This window comes from Lissotriton vulgaris, chromosome 7 (assembly GCF_964263255.1).
Source record: "Lissotriton vulgaris chromosome 7, aLisVul1.2, whole genome shotgun sequence".
Lineage (NCBI taxonomy): Eukaryota > Metazoa > Chordata > Amphibia > Caudata > Salamandridae > Lissotriton > Lissotriton vulgaris.
The window spans coordinates 886,138,887-886,161,414 of NC_141695.1; the positions used below are offsets into that span (position 1 = coordinate 886,138,887).

General features: G+C 41.0%; 1 protein-coding gene across 1 annotated transcript in view; it reads left to right on the forward strand.

The window, feature by feature from the left end:
- LOC147702622 (protein NDNF-like) overlaps positions 1 to 22,528 on the forward strand; it is a 73,161-nt gene that overhangs the window by 13,477 nt on the left and 37,156 nt on the right. Inside the window, exon 2 of the mRNA XM_086931290.1 lies at positions 6,739 to 6,965. Coding sequence (XP_086787416.1) covers positions 6,775 to 6,965 — 191 coding nt within the window. The 5' untranslated portion in view covers positions 6,739 to 6,774. The remainder of the gene's footprint in view (positions 1 to 6,738; positions 6,966 to 22,528) is intronic.

The following is a 22,528-nucleotide window of genomic DNA, read 5'->3' on the forward strand; positions in this document are numbered from 1 at the left end:
GTGTACGGTGGTGGTGTTGAAAGAGAAGTGTTCGCAGTAGTGGTCTGTCCAGAGGAGCTGCGAGGTGTGGCTGAAGTGGATGTTAGTCCCTCCTGCAAAGATGGGGTCGTGGATGTGTCCGGCCTTGTGGGTAGAGGTGGTGACAAGCTGCTTCAATTCAAGGTTGCCTAGGTTGTCCAGGAGGGTGGTGGAGTCAAGGTCGCTGCGATTGTTTAGGTCGAAGTTCAGTTTGTAGTCCATGGAGGCGATGGCGTGGTGAGCCATGAGGTCGGCAATGGTGGTGGTGAAAGAAGCGCAAGGTCCAGGGGGTCTGTAACCGAGGGTGTCGCAAAGTGTGGTTCTGGGGCTGGTCTGGATCTGGAAGTGGAGGTGTTCAGTGTTGGAGAGGGGGGGTCTCTCGTGCTGGAGGTGGAGATTCAGAGGGAGCTCTTATGTGTGATGGCGAGTCCTCCTCCTTACTCTTAAGATAAACCCAAATATCAAAATGCAATAATCAGACATAAATAGATACTAATGGTGCACAAGGTTGACAAGACTTGACTGATTTGTCAATTTACCGGCCTCCTACAACCTTGTAGATTCTACTTATTTTTTCACCTCTGAATTTGCTTCTGATACTGTGAAGCAGCCATTGTGTGGTCTATATAGTGCTAAAGAAAACAGCAAATTATCTAATAAACTGAAAATAAGAGTTCTTCAGAGAGTAGGCTAGGCTGGAGCTAGTTTAGGGTTATTATGCTGACGTCCGCACTAGAGAAACAGGGCTGAATCCCCTTGCAATGTACAGCCTGTATAAGGCTGCATCCAGAAAAGAACAAACGTGTACATACACGCACGTCAGACTTTAAAGCACTACAGAACCATATGAATGATGAAAATGCACTATGCAAATGCTACTAACATGCATAACATCTCAGGATAAAAGGTAGACCTGTTTTATTTTGTCAATTCCAGCTACACTCTCAAATCTGGCCCATAATGCCAGAGTTGGGTGTGTTATATTTACACACAGTGGGGCTGCTGATAATTTCTTTCTGTAAGCAAATAACCACACCTTACAATGTGGCAGTCAAAGAATGAGTGAGTGTTTCTGAAGGATACACTTTGACGTTAATCAGGAATAAGAAATCATCATCTCACAAAGTGACAGATTGCATACACTTCACAAACACAGTTCCCTGAATATTAACAGCAGAAATGTTTAGTCTGGCCAATCAAAACTGCACAGGTTTTCCAAGGATTGTGATCTATGCTGGCATTATTTTATTATTTACCCATATCAGTATAACATTGAAGAATAGCTAATTATAGTCCATTTCGCCTTTGATGGCATATAGCAGCTACAGCATTGTCTGGAAACTATGAAAATATTACTGTCTCACTATGTATGCCACACAAATGTAAAGTTGGGAGGAAAAGCTTTCTTCTACATCATTATGCTTTTCATGAAAAATAGTGGCATTACTCTTGCAGGTTCTGCACATAAAAATGTATCAAAGAAGGCGTTCTTTCCATTTATTGATTAATTACAGCACAACATCAGGTGCGTTATCATACTAAACTCAGTGTACGGAAACATGCTCCAACATGCATATGTTGCAATGTCCCGGTGGGCAGACTGGAAACATACCTTTAGTCAGCAATGGGGCAGGAGAGACTTTTTGGATCTGCAATGATAAACATTTCATGAGCACATTGTCCTACCACGGACGGACTTTGAATCAATTGGCAAAACGGTTGCCTCCTTGAAATATTTTCGCAAAAACCGGTTCTAATGTGCTTATTGAAATCTGCTGGAGCTGCATTTTAGGTGTGACTGCATTCTATCCTTTCTCCACAGATCACTTTCAGTAGCCTACAAAATATCTAATCCACCAAACCCAGGTTGACCGAATCATATTAGGTCTGTCCAATGTTTAAAACACAGTTTCTTACCACCATACTGGCTCTGTGGATTACTGTTCTCACTGCTTGAAGCGTTAGTTCTGCCCCAAACTTTTCAAGTGTCCCCCCCCCCCACCCCAAAGTTCAGGTCTAGTTGTGCTCCTGACTATGCCTGTGGATGTGCTCCATCTGAAAGAGCTGAATGCTTTCACTCACAGTGAAGTTAGCCAGGGTCTGACATGGGCTGGCTGATAGCTCTATGCCAAATGCTGAAAAGGACCGAAGGAAATTGTGAATGATTGGATAGCAGGCCAGTAAAAGTAGAGTAAGCAATTATATTTCTAAAACAAAAGGTCAACTAATGACCCAAATGGAAAAGCAACATGAGGAGCAAGATAATGACAGAAACTACAGATTTAGAAAATAAAATAATATAAACAAAAGAAGAATGAAAGAAGAGAAAAATAAGCAGCAAGGCACTCATGCAGATATAGATGCCTATAGATGACTAGAATAAAGGTGCATAGAAAACAGAAGATTAATAAATAAACACTCTGTGCTACAGACTAAAACGTGAATCACGGGTCACCTGAAAGTACTGCACCGAGTACAGATGGATTAATGTACCTACTGCAGAGACTTAGAAACCTATTAACTACAGGTTCCAAGCCTAGTGAGCTACATCAGCGGGCTTAGACAGATAATGTGTAGAGGTCTGTATGTCAGGTATAAGAGATAGAGAGTGACCCTTGTACCAAAAGGGAACTGGGTGAATTACAATATTAAAACAAAAGTATTCCCTTGGCTATTTAATATTTATCTGTTCTCACAGTCTGTTATTCAACCAAATCATTTGCACTCCACACATCAATGTCTCCCAGTTAGTTTTCGACCCCACTGTGCAAATATATAACCACACATGAATTGTTTTTCATGTGTGGTTATATATTGGCACTATGCATTGTATATATACAAATAAATGTGCTAATATATTGTAATACGGGGAGTCGTTATCAAAAGTAAAAAATTGTTCAACTGACAAACTCAGAAGAGAACATTTTAATTGTTTTAATAAAATGAAATGGAATGTACATTTGGACTTATAGATTTGTTTTGAATTTAACGCCTTTGTGGTTCTACTTATACTTGCGGGGTGAGTGATAAATTACAGCACAGTGAGGTCTGTATGTCAACATGAGCTCTACAAAGACAAATTATTACTTTAAAAGGAGGACTCTAAAAACCCTTGAAACATTTACACTTAATATGCGAGGTAAGGTCGTCCCAGTGCCGGCTTTAGGGCAGTAGGGCAGATGCCCCCACACCTGGTGCCAAGCTCATGGGGAGATACTTCTGCATGACAGACTGAGCTGAGATAGGGACAGTCTGAAGAGATCTTTCATTGCACTTTTTTTTCAGGGGTTAAGTATGGGGACATGATAACTTTCCTGATTAATGCGCCTGAGGGAGAGATTTGCCATTTGTCTAGTCAAAATGTAAAACATTTTTTTTATTGTTTATTATTAATTAAAATCATTACAAAAATACACTCTTAAAAAACATTTTTGATTGATTACACTTTTCAATCAATACTCTTGTAAAATTATCTGTTTTAAATAGTCCTGGAATGTTCGAGTAGGGCAGAGTTCCCGGAGTGGCAGTTTTCCTCTAGGTCGTCAGAGTCTGTGTACAGATTGCATTGCAGGAAGGTTTATTTTTTTGTTGTTTTTAGTTTCACACAGGATTACACCGCTTAGATGCCACTAGTTTCAAGAACTTGACTAACTTCCCATTTAGCTGCGAGTCACTTGGGTTGACGCAAGCAAGCACTGCTTGTCTCGGGTCCGTATGCCGCGTTCGTTAAAGTGGCTTTTTTTGAGGTCTGCCCTTTCCTCTTTTAGATTAGTGCTGGAGCATATTAAATGTTTGATGTCTTTGTTTCCTTCTCCGCAAAGCCTGCTTTATTTCCCGCAGTTCTTTCTCAACCACGGTGGAAGGTGAGGAATAACAGTAAGGAGTCCTAACCTGTGTTTTAAAAAGGATTCTTGTCGAACATTTGACTCAGGATATAGTTGCATAGAGGGTTAATGCTCCTGCGGCAAAGCAGAACATGTAACATGCAGATTAGTATTTTATTTAGACCGATTGGTGGGTTATTGCTTTTGTCACAGAGATATTTCTATTACTTGGAGTTCATGATGTAGCACATTGAGCTATGAAATGGTATAAAATTGCTTCAAGCAAATTGAAAGACATAGGCTTAGAACTGTATTGTTTTTCAGCTCAACCTTCCATTGTTATGAAAGTGCTAAAAAGGGTTCCTTAGGCTAATAATTAGGGCTTCCAGTTTTATGGTATTTATTTTTGTAACATTTCCGTCTGTATTTATCCATATTTATTTTCTGGGCATTTTTTCTGTATTTATCCATATTTATTTAGTGTTTTGCAGAAAAATGAGGTTGTAAACTGTATATTTCCATATTTATTTAACTCAGACACGCAGTCATACTTTGATGTCTGTAGTGTTTTAGCTATTTAATCTGCCAAATATTACATAACAATACACCCACAGGTAAATATTAGCATTATACCACAAATATATGTTGACGTATACCATTATTTAAAAAATGTCATCCTGTTTTTTAAATTCCCATGCTGTCCATCTACTCAGCTGTTGGGCTATAATTCCTGAAAGACAGCACGGAGTGTCATTTAAAAGAAGCCCAGTTTTCTGTATTGATCCACTTTTAAAAATAAATGCAGACAGAAAACACATTGCTTACTGTCAGTATTTATCTGTAAAAATCTGTAAAAATGGAAAACCGGGAGCCTTACTAATAATACAATTTTATTAGTTTGATACCCCAATCATTGTGCTACATTGATAGGGTGGATTTAAAAACACATTCTGCCTGGTTTGCATTACAAAAGTTATGAAAACCTAGGGCAAAGTTTCATTTTGAGGCCTAATTTCCAGAGCAGAGTGTGGTAAAGTGGCACAGAGTGGAGTAGAGTGTCGTAGAATAGAGTCGCATAGAGTGGAGTATGTTGTCGAAGAGTGGAGTGGCATAGAGTGGAGTGAACTGGAGTGGAGTGGCATAGAGTGGATTGACGTAGAGTAGCGTGTTGTAAATTGCTATAGAGTGGAATAGAGTGTCACAGAGTGGAGTGTCGTAGAGTGTTTTGGCATAGAGTGTGTTGTTGTACAGTGGAGGAGCAAAGAAAGGTCGAGTGGATGGGGTAGAGTAGCGGGGAGGACCGTAAAGTAGAGTTGAGTGTCGTAGAGTGACATAGAGTGGTGTGGCATAGACTGGAGTGACGTCGATTGGAGTGTTGTAGTGTGAAGATGCGTGTTGTAGAGTAGAGAGCAGTGGAATGTCATAGAGTAGAGTGGCATATCATAGAGTGCAGTATTATCTCATAGAGTTGAGTGTCGTAGTATGGAGTAGAGTGGCAAAGAGAGGAGGGGCATAGCATGGAGTAGAATTTTATAGAGTGGAGTGGGGTATATTGGAGTCGCATCTTTTGGAGCATGAAATGGTGTGGTAGCCTTTACGTTCACAACAAGATTGCCATATAAATCCTCTCACTTTGAAGTCAGGGAAAGAAAAGTAAACATCAAGCTCCCTCAGAAGACAAATCCTGACATGTGTCCGCTGTCTTTGAATGCACAGCAAATAAGAACAAAAGAAGATAAGAATAAGAAGAAAAGTTAAAGGCATCTTTACAGAAAGTAAGCAGTTGTGGCAGAATACAGCAAATAAGCTTTGCCCCACTGGAGGGATTAACTCAAGCTGGACAGCCTTAAACAAATAAAGCCAGCAAATAAAAAGCGTGCAACTGTGAGTTACAAAACACAAAGCCAATGGTAAGCAATGGGCAAAATCCATTTCCAGGGAAGCTTTCAGAATGTTCATAAGAAGTCTTTAGAAAACCAGCCAGCTGAGCTGTCTGATCGGCTTTGATGTAAACAGTAGTAGAGAGTTGGTGACAGTGTGTGACAATTGCTATAAATGGCGCTGGAAGTAATAGCAAGATTGTTTCTCCATTATCAATGGATTCCTAAACAGCAGATTGGACATCTAGCACTGCTGTTTCCACATGCCTGTGGTACCCAAAGCCTGGCTGAAGATCGTCCAGTATATGTAAAGGAAGATTGCAGCTTTCTCCAGGATTTTCAGGTGATGTGATATTACAGAGACAGGCCGATCGAGTTAGCAATCATTCATGGTCTGAGAGGTTTTTTAACTAAGTCATCCAATCATGTAGTGAAGTATCAGGAACAGAGTATATTGGATTGCCTTGAAGTAATCTGTTGCCAGACCCACACTAATGGGCATTAGGGACAAGGAAATCCCCAGTGATTCTTAACACCTTAACTGCTTTGGAACGTCCAGCTCCAGTGCTGAACGTTCCATTGCGCAGGTGCAGCTGGAACGTCCAACGGCCGACGGCAGCACTCCCGAGGTAGTGGTGCCGTCGGCCGCTGGTATAGGCGCAGCACTTAAGAGGTTAAATTCCATTGACTCTCGGGTGCCAGTAATACTAAGGATTACCTTACTGGGATGCGCAATCAGCCTCTCAGTCTCACAAAAGGAGAATCCTAGGGATTCTATTGCCGACACTGCACCCATGTGCTCATTACATCGCCTTGACAGCTGGGTGGCCAACGTCTGACGTCGTACACATCAGTGGAGTCTCACTCGCCCGTAATCCTTCCTGCCTATGATTCAGGCCACTATAACATTTTAACGCTCTAACGTGAGACCCACGAACGGATGTATATTGTAAGGTAGGAGCCGTAGAGAAGTTTGCATTGTGAGGAATAATTGGCTTGTTTTCAATCTATTCCAGGTGCAGAAAGAGCTGTGTCCTTTCTCTTCATCGACCATGAATCTAGACTTGGGAAGAAGCATTTTCTTCCCCTTGATGCTTCAGCTGCAGCTGTCTTTTCAGGTGCAGCAGAGCCAACATGGCAACAATTGGGAAGCCCTTCCGAGACCTAATTTCCTGAAAGGTGTCTCAATCCTTCCAACCGATGCTCAAGTGACCAGATTCCTGACTACAGAGAAACCAGCAAGGTGAGCGCCCATCGTCCCCATTTCTCATTTCATCTCTTCCATTTCTGATCAGCTCCGTCTCCTATTGGTTCCTTTGCTCCAGACTCTTCAGTATGGACTTAGGATGACTGTCACTTTACTTTGTAGCTGTCTCCTCAGTCAGTTAACTTAAACTAAAAGTTATTGGGACACTGTTATCACATGATCACTGTACCTTACATTGAATAGCTTCCCAGGAGTAAAGTGACTTACACAGTGGGTAATGCATCTGGTTCGGATAGTCTATGAAGAATAACAATGAGTAACATGGACACAAAGTCGATAACACTATGTCAAGTTACGTCTGTGCTGGGGTTGGGTGAGGAAGGCTGTCTGTGTTTGTGGTGATGGAGGAGTTCTGTTTGAAGGCAACATGTTTCCCACCCACCTCAAGTGGGTGGGAAACATATTTAGGTGTCACTGACTGACAAGCCAAACCCTGTTGCAAAAAACTATTTTGCCACACGTCCACTGACCCTGCTGCTTCAAATGTAGCATTGACATCAACATCACCGCTTGCCACACGCACCCACAGCCAGTTGGGATCCAGTGCATGTTTGGTACTCAAGTAGTCAGAAGTCTGGAAGGCAGCAGACGTGCTTGAATTCTGATATAAAGAAATGCCAGAGCCTTCAAACAGGACGCCTCCATCATCACAAACACAGACAGCCTTCCTCGCCCCACTACAAGCGGGGAAGCAGGGAATGAAGGGTGGGGTATCTGGTAATTGGGAATGAGAGAGGCTACAATGTTCCCATTGGCTACAAAACAGAGATATTTCCCCCCATGAGGTAAACCTACTGAAAAGATGAATCTTAGAAGGTCCTAAACCTGCAGGTCAGTTCTACAGGGAGGGACAAAGAGTGCCTGGAACCATTATATAAAGACCTCCATGTCTGCATGATTATCTAATAATAACTTGTTTTATATATATATCGGTAAGCAATATCATTTCCTCAGATGGACGGAAGGCTGAATTGGCCCTGCCTTAATCCAAACCTAGGATCCTTAGGTCATATAAGATATGAGTTGAGAATGTTTGCTTCCCACATCAAAGATCTTACATTTCTTCCATCATGTGGCGTTTCCAGAAGAAGGGAAGGCTTTGCTCCTGTGGTGGGCATCCAGTGGTGGCTGCCAGCTATGTAGAGTGGTGGGCAGGCAAATGGCAGTGGGTTCATACGGGCAAAACTACATTAACTAAATTCATGCCGACATGCAATACATTATCGTTTTTAAGGTTAAATATTTAACTTTAAAAATGTAATGTGATGCATGTAGGAGATTTAGGGCATCCATACACATATATTACATAAATAAAAAAGGAAATGAAAGTCACCTTCCTTGCTGCAGTACCTCGCTCCAGTCCAGGTGTTCTTCTATCTTCCAGAGTGGGACTAGCTAACTCTCCTAAGGAATCCTTGTGCTGCTATCATGGTCTTAACTAGCATGAGAGAAGGATCAAGATTGGATGGAGCACGCTTGCTCGCAACCCTTCAAGACAGCTGGGTTGAAAGGTTTTAAGTACGCATGTGTGGCTGGCCATCGCAAAACAGACGGCCAAAGAGACATGCGCGCTTTAAACTTAAAGTGCCCTGCACGTCACTCCTCTCTGCTGCTGCCACTCGGCCGTGGCCCCGCCCCATCCTGACATACGGCTTGGGACGCTTGCTTGCTGAGCTAATGAAAAATGGAATGGTAATAATGTTTATTACCATTTTATTTTTCATCAGGGGCATTTTAATTAGTGGGGCAATGCTCCTCCACCTGTGCTTGCATGCATGCCTGTATTCATGTAGTCTGATTTGTATGTGTACCTCCATGTACATAGTCTGTATTTGCCTCTCTTTGAGTGTCATTTATGTAAAGAAGATGACTGTATGTTTGTTGATCTGTGAGTGCTTTGTTGGTTGTAAGTGGGTATTGGTGTTTCCGTAGTTTTCTGTGGATCCATGTATGAATGAATGTCTGCAGGTAGATCGCTTTTGCATAATTACAAGAAATTCGCCAAATTAAGCAAAATGACACATATTATATTACATTATACGTGAAATGCAAATCCATCGCTCTGCATAATTCTTTATCACAAAATGCATAGTTGACTCAATTTTGTCTCAAGGATACATTTAAATAAAAGCGTTGCAACTAAAAGGCACCCGTGCTCTGCTGCTCCTGTGTCATCCATTTACATTTTTTTACCGCAAATAGAACGCAATTACAGAAAGTGGCCTAATGGTGTAAATTCGGGGATTTCACATAACAAGAGTCACATGAAACTACACAATTAACACTGGAATAATGCAACTTTCACCCCAGCTTAGTCAAAACCCCAAGTGTCCAGGCTCTGCAAAGCAGTGCAGATGAGGAAATTTGACTGAGTTCCCGGCTTGGTATCCTTGACAACCAACTCTTCTTCCAGTTTGGTCACATACCTGCAGTCCTACATGCTGCTGGATGTACTGCTTGGAAGAGATCTGAGGAAGGAACCTGCTCACTTAAATCAGAGAGGGGTACTGGATATAGCCCTACAAGAGAATGTTGCGAAGAATAGATAACCACAGCCCAGCACCCCAGAGAGGTCTAACTGTACAGAAGGGATTAGAATCCCATAACAGCCATGGGAGGTTCAACCTTCCAAGATCTTTGGTGAGTTTCTTTTATCCCTGATTCCCCACGTGCCCCTGGATGCCCCCACTAGGACTTCAAACATGCTCAGTCCTCTGTTATGGCCAGAATGTGTAATGAAGGGGCAGCTAGTGTGAAGAAAAATAGACACACTCTCCCTGCTGTAATTACACCTAACAGTCCACCTTTTATCACTAACAAATATATAATGATTCTTCCATCAGTTGTCCAACAAACACCCTCCTCTCCTTTATACCATAATAATACTAACACACACACTGCACACCACCACACTTTGTAACTCTTGAAACAAACCAGTCTAAGATAAACACTCTCACCTCTACTTCATTCCCTCCTACACACAACATACACTTTACAAATAAACACATCACCCCCCCCTCTACGTCACACCCTCCTCTCACAAACAATACTACACGACCAAATCAGGTGCATGAAACATATACATCAGCACCCCTTTTCACCAAACCTCAAAAGCAAAACATATCACACACACCAGCACAACAAGATCTTCAGATCACTGCCTAAAGTATCGAAGGAAGTAAGAAACCTCGGAATGACCATGGACTCCAAGCTGTCGATGAATGTCCAAGTAAATAAACTAGCAAGATCAAGCTTTGCTACTATAAAAACGCTGAGACGAATTTTCCCTCATTTGGGATTTCCACACAAGGTCCAAGCTACCATTTCCCTTGTTCTATCCAAACTCGATTACGCCAATAGCCTCTACCACGGATCACCTTTAGCGACCATGAAAGACTACAACGGATTCAGAACTCGGCTGCCAGACTACTCTTGCATATCAAACCACGAGACCACATCTCCCCTGCCTTGAAAGCCCTGTATTGGTTACCGGTTGCCAGAAGATCCACGTTCAAGCTGCTTTGTATTACCCACAAAGCAATACATGGAATAGGACCACTCTTCATCAGGAATAAAATCACCAAACACATTCAACAAAGGAACCTGCGCTCTAAAGGAGCATCTCGCCTCAAAATCCCACCATACAAGAAAAAACAATGGGTGGCACATCCTTCTCTGTTCAAGCAGCCAAATTATGGAACTCTTTACCCCCCAACATAAGATCCACTGACAACCACCTTGTCTTCAGAAAACTACTCAAGATCTGGCTCTTCCCCACATAAGCACCATACGGAAATAGAAATTTACAGCATATCCCTCTGTATATAAGCATTTGTTTTCACTATAGATATGTACCTATCTTTGTGTATTACTTTATAAAACATGTAAAACAATTATGTTGTTAATAGAAGAAAAAAATAATAATAATAATCATCATCAATAAATAAAAATCATTTTTGGTCTACATGTACATACTGCCATTGTACATCTATGTACCTTCCATGTACGTGGATCAGTGTGTCTGTTACTTTTCTCCTGAAAAAGCATATCCAATGCACTACCCTATCTTTCATCCTGTGCCTCTATTAATATATTTAATCTAAATATACTTACTTTTTTATGTATCTATATACTTTTAATGTACTTATGGATCTATATACTTATCTCTTTCTTCTAATTTTAGCATTTCCAATGCACTAGCCTATTTCTCAGCCTATACCTCACTCAATATATCTTCTACCCCAACCTTCTGACTCCTCTCAAATTTCTTTCTACTACTCCTTCTAATGCAATACCCTATCTCTCATCCTATATGAGGATGAGAGATAGGGTATTGTTGTTTGAGACGCCCACGGCCACGCCCCCAAGGGACTACTTTACCACTTTTGGTGTTTTTGCTTTTTTAATGTATATGGTGTACATATCTATAGCCTATGTCCTTCTGCCACATCTCCCCTTTCAAATGGTGTATTGGCTGTAGTGATTGGTGCATTACTTTTGTAGTTTACCTAGCTCAAAGGTTTGTGTTCTCTCTTTATAATAGTAGTATATATATATATATATATATATGTATATATATATGTATATATATATGTATATATATATATATATATATATATATATATATATATATATATATATATATATATATATATATATATATATATATATCCATGTATGAATGAATGTCTGCAGGTAGATCGCTTTTGCATAATTACAAGAAATTCGCCAAATTAAGCAAAATGACACATATTATATTACATTATATGTGAAATGCAAATCCATCGCTCTGCATAATTCTTTATCACAAAATGCATAGTTGACTCAATTTTGTCTCAAGGATACATTTAAATAAAAGCGTTGCAACTAAAAGGCACCCGTGCTCTGCTGCTCCTGTGTCATCCATTTACATTTTTTTACCGCAAATAGAACGCAATTACAGAAAGTGGCCTAATGGTGTAAATTCGGGGATTTCACATAACAAGAGTCACGTGAAACTACACAATTAACACTGGAATAATGCAACTTTCACCCCAGCTTAGTCAAAACCCCAAGTGTCCAGGCTCTGCAAAGCAGTGCAGATGAGGAAATTTGACTGAGTTCCCGGCTTGGTATCCTTGACAACCAACTCTTCTTCCAGTTTGGTCACATACCTGCAGTCCTACATGCTGCTGGATGTACTGCTTGGAAGAGATCTGAGGAAGGAACCTGCTCACTTAAATCAGAGAGGGGTACTGGATATAGCCCTACAAGAGAATGTTGCGAAGAATAGATAACCACAGCCCAGCACCCCAGAGAGGTCTAACTGTACAGAAGGGATTAGAATCCCATAACAGCCATGGGAGGTTCAACCTTTCAAGATCTTTGGTGAGTTTCTTTTATCCCTGATTCCCCACGTGCCCCTGGATGCCCCCACTAGGACTTCAAACATGCTCATATATATATATATATATATATATATTCACTGAAAAAACCATAGGTTATAGACCATATATAGTTAGGAATTCGCATTTACAAAACCTTATTTTACTCACACAAAACCATTGAAATTCCATATATAGTTAGTTGCACTAACTATATATCGCGCACCCGCAATCCACTGCTGATGATGTCACATATTACATCATTCATGACATGGTCAGTGACATCACTGATGACATCACTGATGACATCTCAAATGACATCACTGATGACATCTCAAATGACATCACTGATGACATCACTGATGACATCTCATTTGACATTACTGATCACATCACTGATGATATCATTCATGTGATAATACGATGAACCTCTTCAGACTCTAATATAACCTTAGATACAATCAGTGTAAACAGACACTCACAGACACTCATCCATGGAGTTACTCCCACACCTAGTCAGTCAATCAAAGAATCAATCACACCTCCATTTCCTCAACTATACAGTTATACAAACTTTACTTATTCAAACATATACTAACACATATTAACTCTCTTATACAATCCCTGATACAAGTTCACAATGATCCATACAGCCACTCACACATTCACTGGCTCTTATGCACAGTTATTTATATATGTCAACTCTCACATGTACTGTGTTTTACATATGTACTTACTTTGACATGTAGCACTGAGTTATCCATTCACTCACTAATACACTCATGCACACAGTCAACCGCCCATACAGCTGTTTCCACATGCACTTTTGAAACCATACATCTAGTGAATCAACTGCTCACACATCTATGCACAGAGTCATACACCTCCCAGCCACCCACACACACACTCAGTATCCCATACAAATACTTGGGCAACCAATCAATAACCCATATAGTTACTCATATAGCTACTTATCAACACATGCAACAGTTTACAGAACAACAGACATAATGATGCACAAATTAAGACAGTTTAGTCACTAACCCATGCACTCAGTGAGACACATTTAATCACTCACTCATACAGTCAGTCATGCACCTACTAAATCCTTCATCCAGACACTTATACATCCACTCATTCTTCAATATGTAAGACATATTTTAACTTTACAGAAACATACAGTCACTGGATGTTGTCATCAGTGATGTCATCAGTGATGTCATTTGAGATGTCATCAGTGATGTCATCAGTGATGTCACTGACCATGTCATGAATGATGTAATATGTGACATCATCAGCAGTGGATTGCGGGTGCGCGATATATAGTTAGTGCAACTAACTATATATGGAATTTCAATGGTTTTGTGTGAGTAAAATAAGGTTTTGTAAATGCGAATTCCTAACTATATATGGTCTATAACCTATGGTTTTTTCAGTGAATTTTCAAGGTTTTGTAAATGCTAATTCCTAACTATATATGGTCTATAACCTACGGTTTTTTCAGTGAATTTTCAAGGTTTTGTAAATGCTAATTCCTAACTATATATGGTCTATAGCCTATGGTTTTTTCAGTGAATATATATATATACATACATATATAAACATATATCATCTGTATATCTACATATAAATACAAACATAAATGCATGCATACATATACTTATATGCATTTTAGGGTTGTTAGGGCGTTTTCGTGTGTATTATGTTGCTTTTTTAGGGCTTTTGGGTCAATTAAGTAGGGTTCCCGGAGTCTAGGGCTGAGGGGCCGGTTCAGTTTCGTGCGTATTGGTGTTGGCAAGGTTTTGAGGGATTTTGGCGGTTTTTGGTCGAGATTTGGCCGTTTTATGGCTTTTTTTTGTGTTTGCGGGGGGCGCGTATTCGGGTTGAAATTCGTCCCCGTTCCAGTGGATGGATTGGGCTGATTTTTGGTGAGATGTTAGGGAATCGCTGGAACTAGTGTCCAGCCAAGTTTGAAGCGGATCGGAGCAGTGGAAGTGCTTTAAAGAGCAATTTTTGTGCGGAGTAGCGAATTGTCATGTTATTCAATGGGAGTTTTTGGTGCGCATGGAGAAGGTGAATTTGGGGTGTTCCAGTTGCGCTAGAGGGACCGGGCTTGGGTGAGCTGTAGGGAGAGTGGATCGGCAGGTGTGCCGAATTTTTGGGATTTGTTGGCCGAAGGGAAGGGTGTGCTTGGGCAAAGTCGATTTGGTGAAAACGGTGCGTTATTTACATGAAAGTTGAAAAAACACTAATAAAAGCAAAGCTAAAAAGCCACCTCATTACAAACAGAATGGCTTTAACTTAAATGAGTGCGAGATCTATTGCATTTTCAATGCTTGTTTACTTTGGTTCCATCAAGAAGGCATTCAGATGTGTCACACATTTGCCATAAATTCTGAATGTTAGCACTCTAGTTGCACATTAGATCACTGTAGTAAAGCTACTGCTCACCAGGGACGTCTGCTGCTTGGTATTCAAAGTGCATGTTTCAGTCTGCATGTCAGAATTTTTTTAATGAAATAGAAGAGGATTTGAGAAGTCACTCAAAATGATCCCTAATTTTTCTTTCTGAAGCACTAATCATACTTTCTATGGCAAAATTAACCCCCTCATGTTGTTCCTTTTTAAATTGAGTGTTTTCAGACTTACCACTTCATTCCAATCAAGATGGCTTCTGGTGTGCCATACTTTTGTCATAAGTAAGACTGTTAGCGCTCTAGTTGTTCTTTAGAACACTCTGGGACATTCTGTCATTGGGCTATACTTGGGGTACATCTGGGTGATATTTGGGCTACATTTAGGCTCTTTTGTCTCTGGTGGCCATCTTGCGAGACTATGTCAGAATTTTTTAATGAAATTGAAGAGGGTTTGAGAAGTCACTCAAAATGTGCCCTAATTTTTCTTTCTGCAGCACTAATCATAATTCATATGGCAAAATATACCCCCTCATTTTGTTCCTTTTTAAATTAAATGTTTTAAGAGTTACCACTTTATTCCAATCAAGATGGCTTCAGGTGTGCCATACCTTTGTAATAAGTAGGACTGTTAGCGCTCTAGTTGTTCTTTAGAACACTCTGGGACATTCTGTCATTGGGCTATACTTGGGCTACATCTGGGTGATATTTGGGCTACATTTGGGCTCTTTTGTCTCTGGTGGCCATTTTGGGAGACTGCATGTCAGAATTTTTTAATGAAATAGAAGAGGATTTGAAAAGTCACTCAAAATGTGCCCTAATTTTTCTTTCTACAGCACTAATAATACCTTCTATTGCATAATATACCCCCTCATTTTGTTCCTTTTTAAATTAAATGTCTTAAGAGTTACCACTTTATTCCCATCACGATGGCTCCAGGTATGCTATACCTTTGTAATAAGTAGGACTGTTAGCGCTCTAGTTGTTCTTTAGAACACTCTGGGACATTCTGTCATTGGGCTATACTTGGGCTACATCTGGGTGATATTTGGGCTACATTTGGGCTCTTTTGTCTCTGGTGGCCATTTTGGGAGACTGCATGTCAGAATGTTTTAATGAAATAGAAAAGGATTTGAGAAGTCACTCAAAATGTGCCCTAATTTTTCATTCTGCAGCACTAATCATATTTTCTATGGCAAAATATACCCCCTCATGTTGTTTCTTTTTAAATTAAATGTTTTAAGAGTTACCACTTTATTCCAATCAAGATGGCTTCAGGTGTGCCATACCTTTGTAATAAGTAGGACTGTTAGCGCTCTAGTTGTTCTTTAGAACACTCTGGGACATTCTGTCATTGGGCTATACTTGGGCTACATCTGGGTGATATTTGGGCTACATTTGGGCTGTTTTGTCTCTGGTGGCCATTTTGGGAGACTGCATGTCAGAATGTTTTAATGAAATAGAAAAGGATTTGAGAAGTCACTCAAAATGTGCCCTAATTTTTCATTCTGCAGCACTAATCATACTTTCTATGGCAAAATATACCCCTTCATGTTGTTTCTTTTTAAATTAAATGTTTTAAGAGTTACCACTTTATTCCAATCAAGATGGCTTCAGGTGTGCCATACCTTTGTAATAAGTAGGACTGTTAGCGCTCTAGTTGTTCTTTAGAACACTCTAGGAGGCTGCAGTAGAACACAAAGGAATCAACTGACAGTCTCTGTCCTTGTTGGATGTACATGTTTTACTGAGAATGTCAGACTTCATTTTCACATGACTGAGAAAGATAATGTGAATTTACAGAAAATATGCTTTCAGTTTAGCTTATAGATCCCCTTCCAAACCACTGTGGGAAAATCATGAGATATTAGTTTTCTTTCAAACAATATTCATGATATCACAGCAGAAGGTTTTTTCACATGGTAAAATCACCTTAGAACCCACCACAATTCCTAAAACGAGTATGGTACCATCAACAAATGATTTATAATGTAACTAAAGTCCTAAAACCCTCTATTAACTACAATGCTTTTTAATGAGGTGCTATCATGTATATTGGTCCCAAGATGGCTGCCAACACTTCTTGGATGAAGTGCTGACAGCCAATCAGATCAGATGTGTGGTTAGGCTCCGCCCAGATATATATATTTTTTTGAACCTAAATTACTCAAAATCCACTGGAGCACATATATTGAGACCTAGCAAAGGCACATCAGGCTAACAGTCCCTACAATTTTGCCAAGTTTCGTGCAAATCCATTCAGCCGTTCGAGCTAAAAGTGAGGCCAACCGCCCTATGGAAATTAACATGGGAAAAATGCGTTTTGGGACCCCCCTTTTTTCTCGGCCCCCCCTTGATGAAACCCCCCCAAATTGTCAGGGGCTGCTCAGAACCAAAATGTTCCATTTTCCTGAAAATTTCAGCCAATTCCGTCCACAAACGCCAAAGTTATTAGACATAGAATTTTCAAAAATCCCATAGAGAAAAAATCCTAACTATATATACCTACTGGCGACCGCCAGTAGGTAATATATATATATATATATATATATATATATATATATATATATATATATATATATATATATATATAATGGAGGGCGGGAGGGAGGAAGAATATTGAACTGGCAGCCCATCCTCCCCAAGGTAAGCTACTTATATGAAGAGGGATGTCACCCATCCGATTTCAACACGGTCCCTGTCCTATTCCCAACTAAAACCTGATTTTAGTTGGGAATAATACAGGGTCCCTGTTGAAAGCTGAAGGGTGACATACCCCTTTATATAGAAGATCCTTGTAACAGATGCTTGGTTGCACCTTGAGTTTCACATCCGTTCCCAACACTGTGTCTCAACACCTCCCTCTCTTTTCCCAAGGTCCACCACTGTTGCATGATTGATCTCTTTGGTCCCGTTTTGGGTGGGAGGTTACTTGGGCCAGAGAGAATCCTAAGGGGAGCTCAGAGGACCTAGGGGCTCCAGCATTTGTGGTAGTCCCCCTGTGTAACATTCTCCAGCCAGGAAGCTCTTACTCCTTTCATCTGGCCGTGCACTGACCCAGCTCGAAGTGCAGGTGGCCTTTGAACACTCATTAGCATGAGGGTGAGGCTGCACCTGGAAGAGCCCTGACCGCCCCGAACAAACTGAGGTGTAGGTGGCATGTGAAGAAGCAGAGTTGCATTTGTCCGAAGGAGTTTGCCTCACCCCCGGAGAGATTACTCACTGAGATGCATACATCACAAATAGGCTTCTCTGGACTTTAATGGAACTGATGATGACCTAGCTCTCTGTGTGGTCTGATGCTAATTTGTATGTGTGACAGTGTTACTGCCTTTAGAATTAAAGTATCTGAGCGTTGGGCTATTGAGCACTGTTATGCACACTGAGTGTCGCTCACACAGCCTCCTCCTGTCAGCCTTGGACCGCTCTTCAAAGCTATCCTCGGTGGAGTTCTGTTTTGGGTCCAATATTTCAGAGGTTCTGAGCATCTAGATCTAATTGGTACAATTAACAATATTGAAGCCCAGTAACCATTTTGTGCCCTAAGCCTCTGACAGTCAGTTCCACAGGTGCTTATACCAACCAAGGCCAAAAATGCCTAACTTGCTCCCTCAAATTTTCTCTACCATAAAATGTCTAAATCAAAGTCTCAGTAAAAAGTGGAGCGAGAGAGAGGCGTGCAGTGATCAAGCCTTTCTTGCATCTTGTTCTGTGTTGTGGCTCTGCATACTCATTAGTACAAATTCAGGTTGTATTAAAATATGCAGAAAACGGATGTTTGAGGGCATGGTGGTTAAAAAAATCACATGTTCTACTACATCAGGTGTGAAGCCGCTGGCGGCACTTGATGCTTTCCTTATTCTTAATGTGGGCAGTGCAAATAAAACCCATCACAAATGAAAGCGCATAGATGTCATGTGGCTCCATATCTCGTGGGGCACATCATGTCAGCTTTCAGCGCAACAAGCAGGTGGGTACAACTTCCAGGGTGGGAAGGACTGTAGGATAAACGCCGGGGCTGGCTATCTTGTCCTTTTGGACACAGAGGCACATGAAGCCTCTCCCTACCATAACCTCTTCTCAGACGGAAATGTTGTTAATATTCTAAGAAAACTTCTGCTCTTCATCTAAATTAACATCAATGAGTTATTGTATTTGCCTTGAGAGGTTTGATGTAGGCTTGGAGTAGGTCATCTGGTAAGTAAGGCGGTCCCTTTGTATTCTGATAGTTTTAATCCCGCATTTATATTTGAAAAAAAAACTAAACTACAAGTATCCGAATAGGAAGTAAATTCTAGGACTGCAGGACCTTCTCTTGCCCTACCCGGTATTACTATTGCTGTTTGGTCTTTACATACTGCACAGTCTGTGGCAACTTGGAAGATCAGTACTTGTGAGAAAGGCTGGAAAAAAGAAAGCTACAAACCAAAGTGAGCAACTTGACTTTGTTATATTTATTCTGTCTATTTATTTAGCAGCTTTACATAGAATGTTTGAGTCAAAGAGAGTATTAGGGTGCTTTAGAGAAGACCTTTGGGGATTACATTGCAACTAACAGGTGTGACACTAGAGCACACCCAGTTAATGCAACAATGAACAGACCTTAGAGCAGTATATACATCAGCAGAGATTAACCTTTGTTCTAGTAGATGAGGATAAAATGCCTTCCTTGTTGCTCCCTGAGTGTTGCAATTCACCTTTCTTCTCCGTCTGCCCACTGTGTTGTAGTCAGTTTAATACAGCAGTAGGGGCTGCTATTAATATTCTCATGTGTTTGTGGGAGCTGCTATCATATAGTCCCATGCTATGTCTGTGACCATCAATCCCAGTTTTTTATTTTAAAAATCTGGCTAGCCTATCCCTCTGTCTCCCTGTGGGAGCTGTGGCATAGTCTGCTTCGGCAGAGGTGACTGTCTCTCGTGCCACATAGATGCTGCAGGTGGTGCTGGATTACAGCAGCACTTATGGGTTACTGAAGTATGCCAGGCTTCGACCCCTGTTGGGACATAACAAGCTCTTTCTTCATGATTCCACAAGTGTGATGGGGAAAAGAGGACTTCCTTCCACATATCACTTTTGTTCCTAGGAAACATCCATAGGTAGGGTGACCAACCGTCCGTAAATTTCACAGACAGTCCGTAAATTGGACCTCACGTCCGTTGTCCGTGAGTATCCCTCTTACGGACGCCTTTTGTCCATAATTTCGGGTCTTGCAGAGAACAGAGACCCGTTCCCTGTGAGGGCCTCAGCTCCCTGATGGGGCCGGAGCAGCCCCACCCGCCCATTGTCATTCTGTGTGCCGGCTGATTGCCAGAATGACAATGGGACAGCCAGTCTGGGCTGTGAAAGCATGTGGTGGCCTCCAACAGTCTTGGGCAGGGCATTCTGTTAGGGTTAGATGGACGACATTTAAATGTAAGACTCCTCTGTATGTGGTGGTGTTACGGCGGGATTTTTGATCTCTTATCTGATCACTATAGATCTAGATCCCAACTCAGGTCGACTGAACCTTTGTCACCTGTCATAGAGTAAAAAGCAATCCACTACTAGGTTAATCAGCTCAAGACTTTACGCAACTCTGAAGAACCACTTACCACGAATACGTTTTAAAGTTTTATTATAAAGCCAAAGATAACTGGAGATACAAACATCTCAATATAAGGTTCAAAAGATACACTGGCATCAATACAAACATGAATTCTCTAAATGCTCTTAGGCGACAGAAGAATATCACCAAGACTAATTCAAAGATCAGCAAGTTTGCAAGAATAGACACAAGTTGTAACTTGAGCGTCATTTACAAAAGGAAGAAAAATCCAGATTAGACTGTCCCTACACTAGACTAAGTGACATCCCTACTTAGCAGGATCTTAACCTAAAAAGGTGTCAGCCGTGGTGACTTCCAAAGAAGATCACTCACTTTCCCTTAGTCTTTGTTGTAAATCTGTGCATCGCAGTTATGCCCTCTCTGCCTACCCATCCGCTCTCTAAGGTTCCTCAGGCCATCTGCTCTAACTCCACCCAAGGGTGCTGTCCCTAATGCAAAATCACAATTACAGTTGAAACGCCCCTCAGAGACGCCCCTCACGTACACCCCTCACGTGGTGTCGGTTCTGGCTTTTTCCATGCTGATACTCCTCTGGGCTCCTTGTTAGCGTTGACCTTGCTTCTCAGGCTTTTCTCCGGCAAGACGGTACCCCCAGGAAATTCCTGAAGCCTCCTCCAGGCCTGTGCCTGTCTCCCAGAACAGAGCTCTATTCATCACTCTCTTGATTGGAACCCCCTCGCACCTGCAAACAGACACCCATGAAGTGGGCCCCAAATTCCGGCCTCCAGCTTATCTCACAAGTCGTAAACCTTCTAGCATGGTCCACAATTTATGCTTAACACGACCTGATTTTAACTAGCACATGCAGATCAAAAGAAACGACTTATCTCTCCAGGCCTACTAGAATTACATGAAACAGGCCTGTGCACTCTATGAACCTTTTTTTCTCAGCCTAAACAGTATTCTAACTTATTACACACACTGGTTATAGGAAACACTTCTATAAAACATATATTTTCAGACTATGATCAATAATACCTTGAATTATAACAACAGTAATCCATCTTATGTGAAAATGTAAAGGCACGTTTTCTTTCTCAATGAACTGCCATGAGGCCTACACGTTTCTACGTTTGGCAGCATCACATTCTCCTCTGCAACAGTCACATAACATGGAATCTAATATCATTCTAACATCTCTAAACATTACTACATTAGCTTTTCACACTGATATATGCATTCTGTATTAAATAAACACTCATATGTATGCACTCTATAAATTCGACACTCTTATATGTTCCTTTAACTAAACTCGTGCAACATGCTTGTAAATATAGTGCACTTCTACATTTTACTTAAATTGCGCTCTCTCAGTTCCCCCCTTTGATGACCTTTAGAGGTCATCACCATCACAACACCATCCCTGAGGTAATGAATTGAATCAAACAGAACTCGTTGCAATGCTCCCTTGCTTCATCATCTCTAGAGCCCTCAGACTCCTGTACTGGTTATCCTGCATCGCAGCTAACCTCTGCTCCTGCTCTCTCATGGATCTTTGCAACCTATTTGACCTATACCATTGATACAGCCTCACCAATCCCCACAATGTGATTACACAAATCACTATTATGATGATAGGTTTCAGTATGTATCAAATGAAACTCTTCCCTAGATTGGCAAACCAACCTCCAACTTTACCCATTCCATGACCCACTTTTTCCCACACATTCACCTTTGTCAGATCCTCAATCTCATGATGAATTTCAGTGATATTCTGTATATACTTCTCAAGAGGTTTTAAATTGTCTGGAATGTAAATGCAACATTCCTGGACCTTCAAAGCCTTACAGACTCCGCCTTCTTTGGCTAACAGAACGTCTAAAGCAAGTCGGTTCTGGAGAACCATTGCCCTTATCGATTGCATCTCTCCCTCCACCAGCATTAATGATCTAGCAGTACTGGCAGATAATCTATCTACAACTGTTGCCAATCTCCTAATCTTGACATCATTCAGTATTAACCCTAAAAGAGGGAACATAGCACCAAATACGTCTCCAACTACCTCATCATTGCTTACATCCCTTCTCCTTCTGGCTTGAGTTCTTCCCTCTATGATTTCTAGATCCTTCGCATGATATATTTTGGGGAAGGCAATTGCTAGATAACATGATCCGTACCAATTATCCGGTAGTTTCACGTATGCATTTCTTCCAC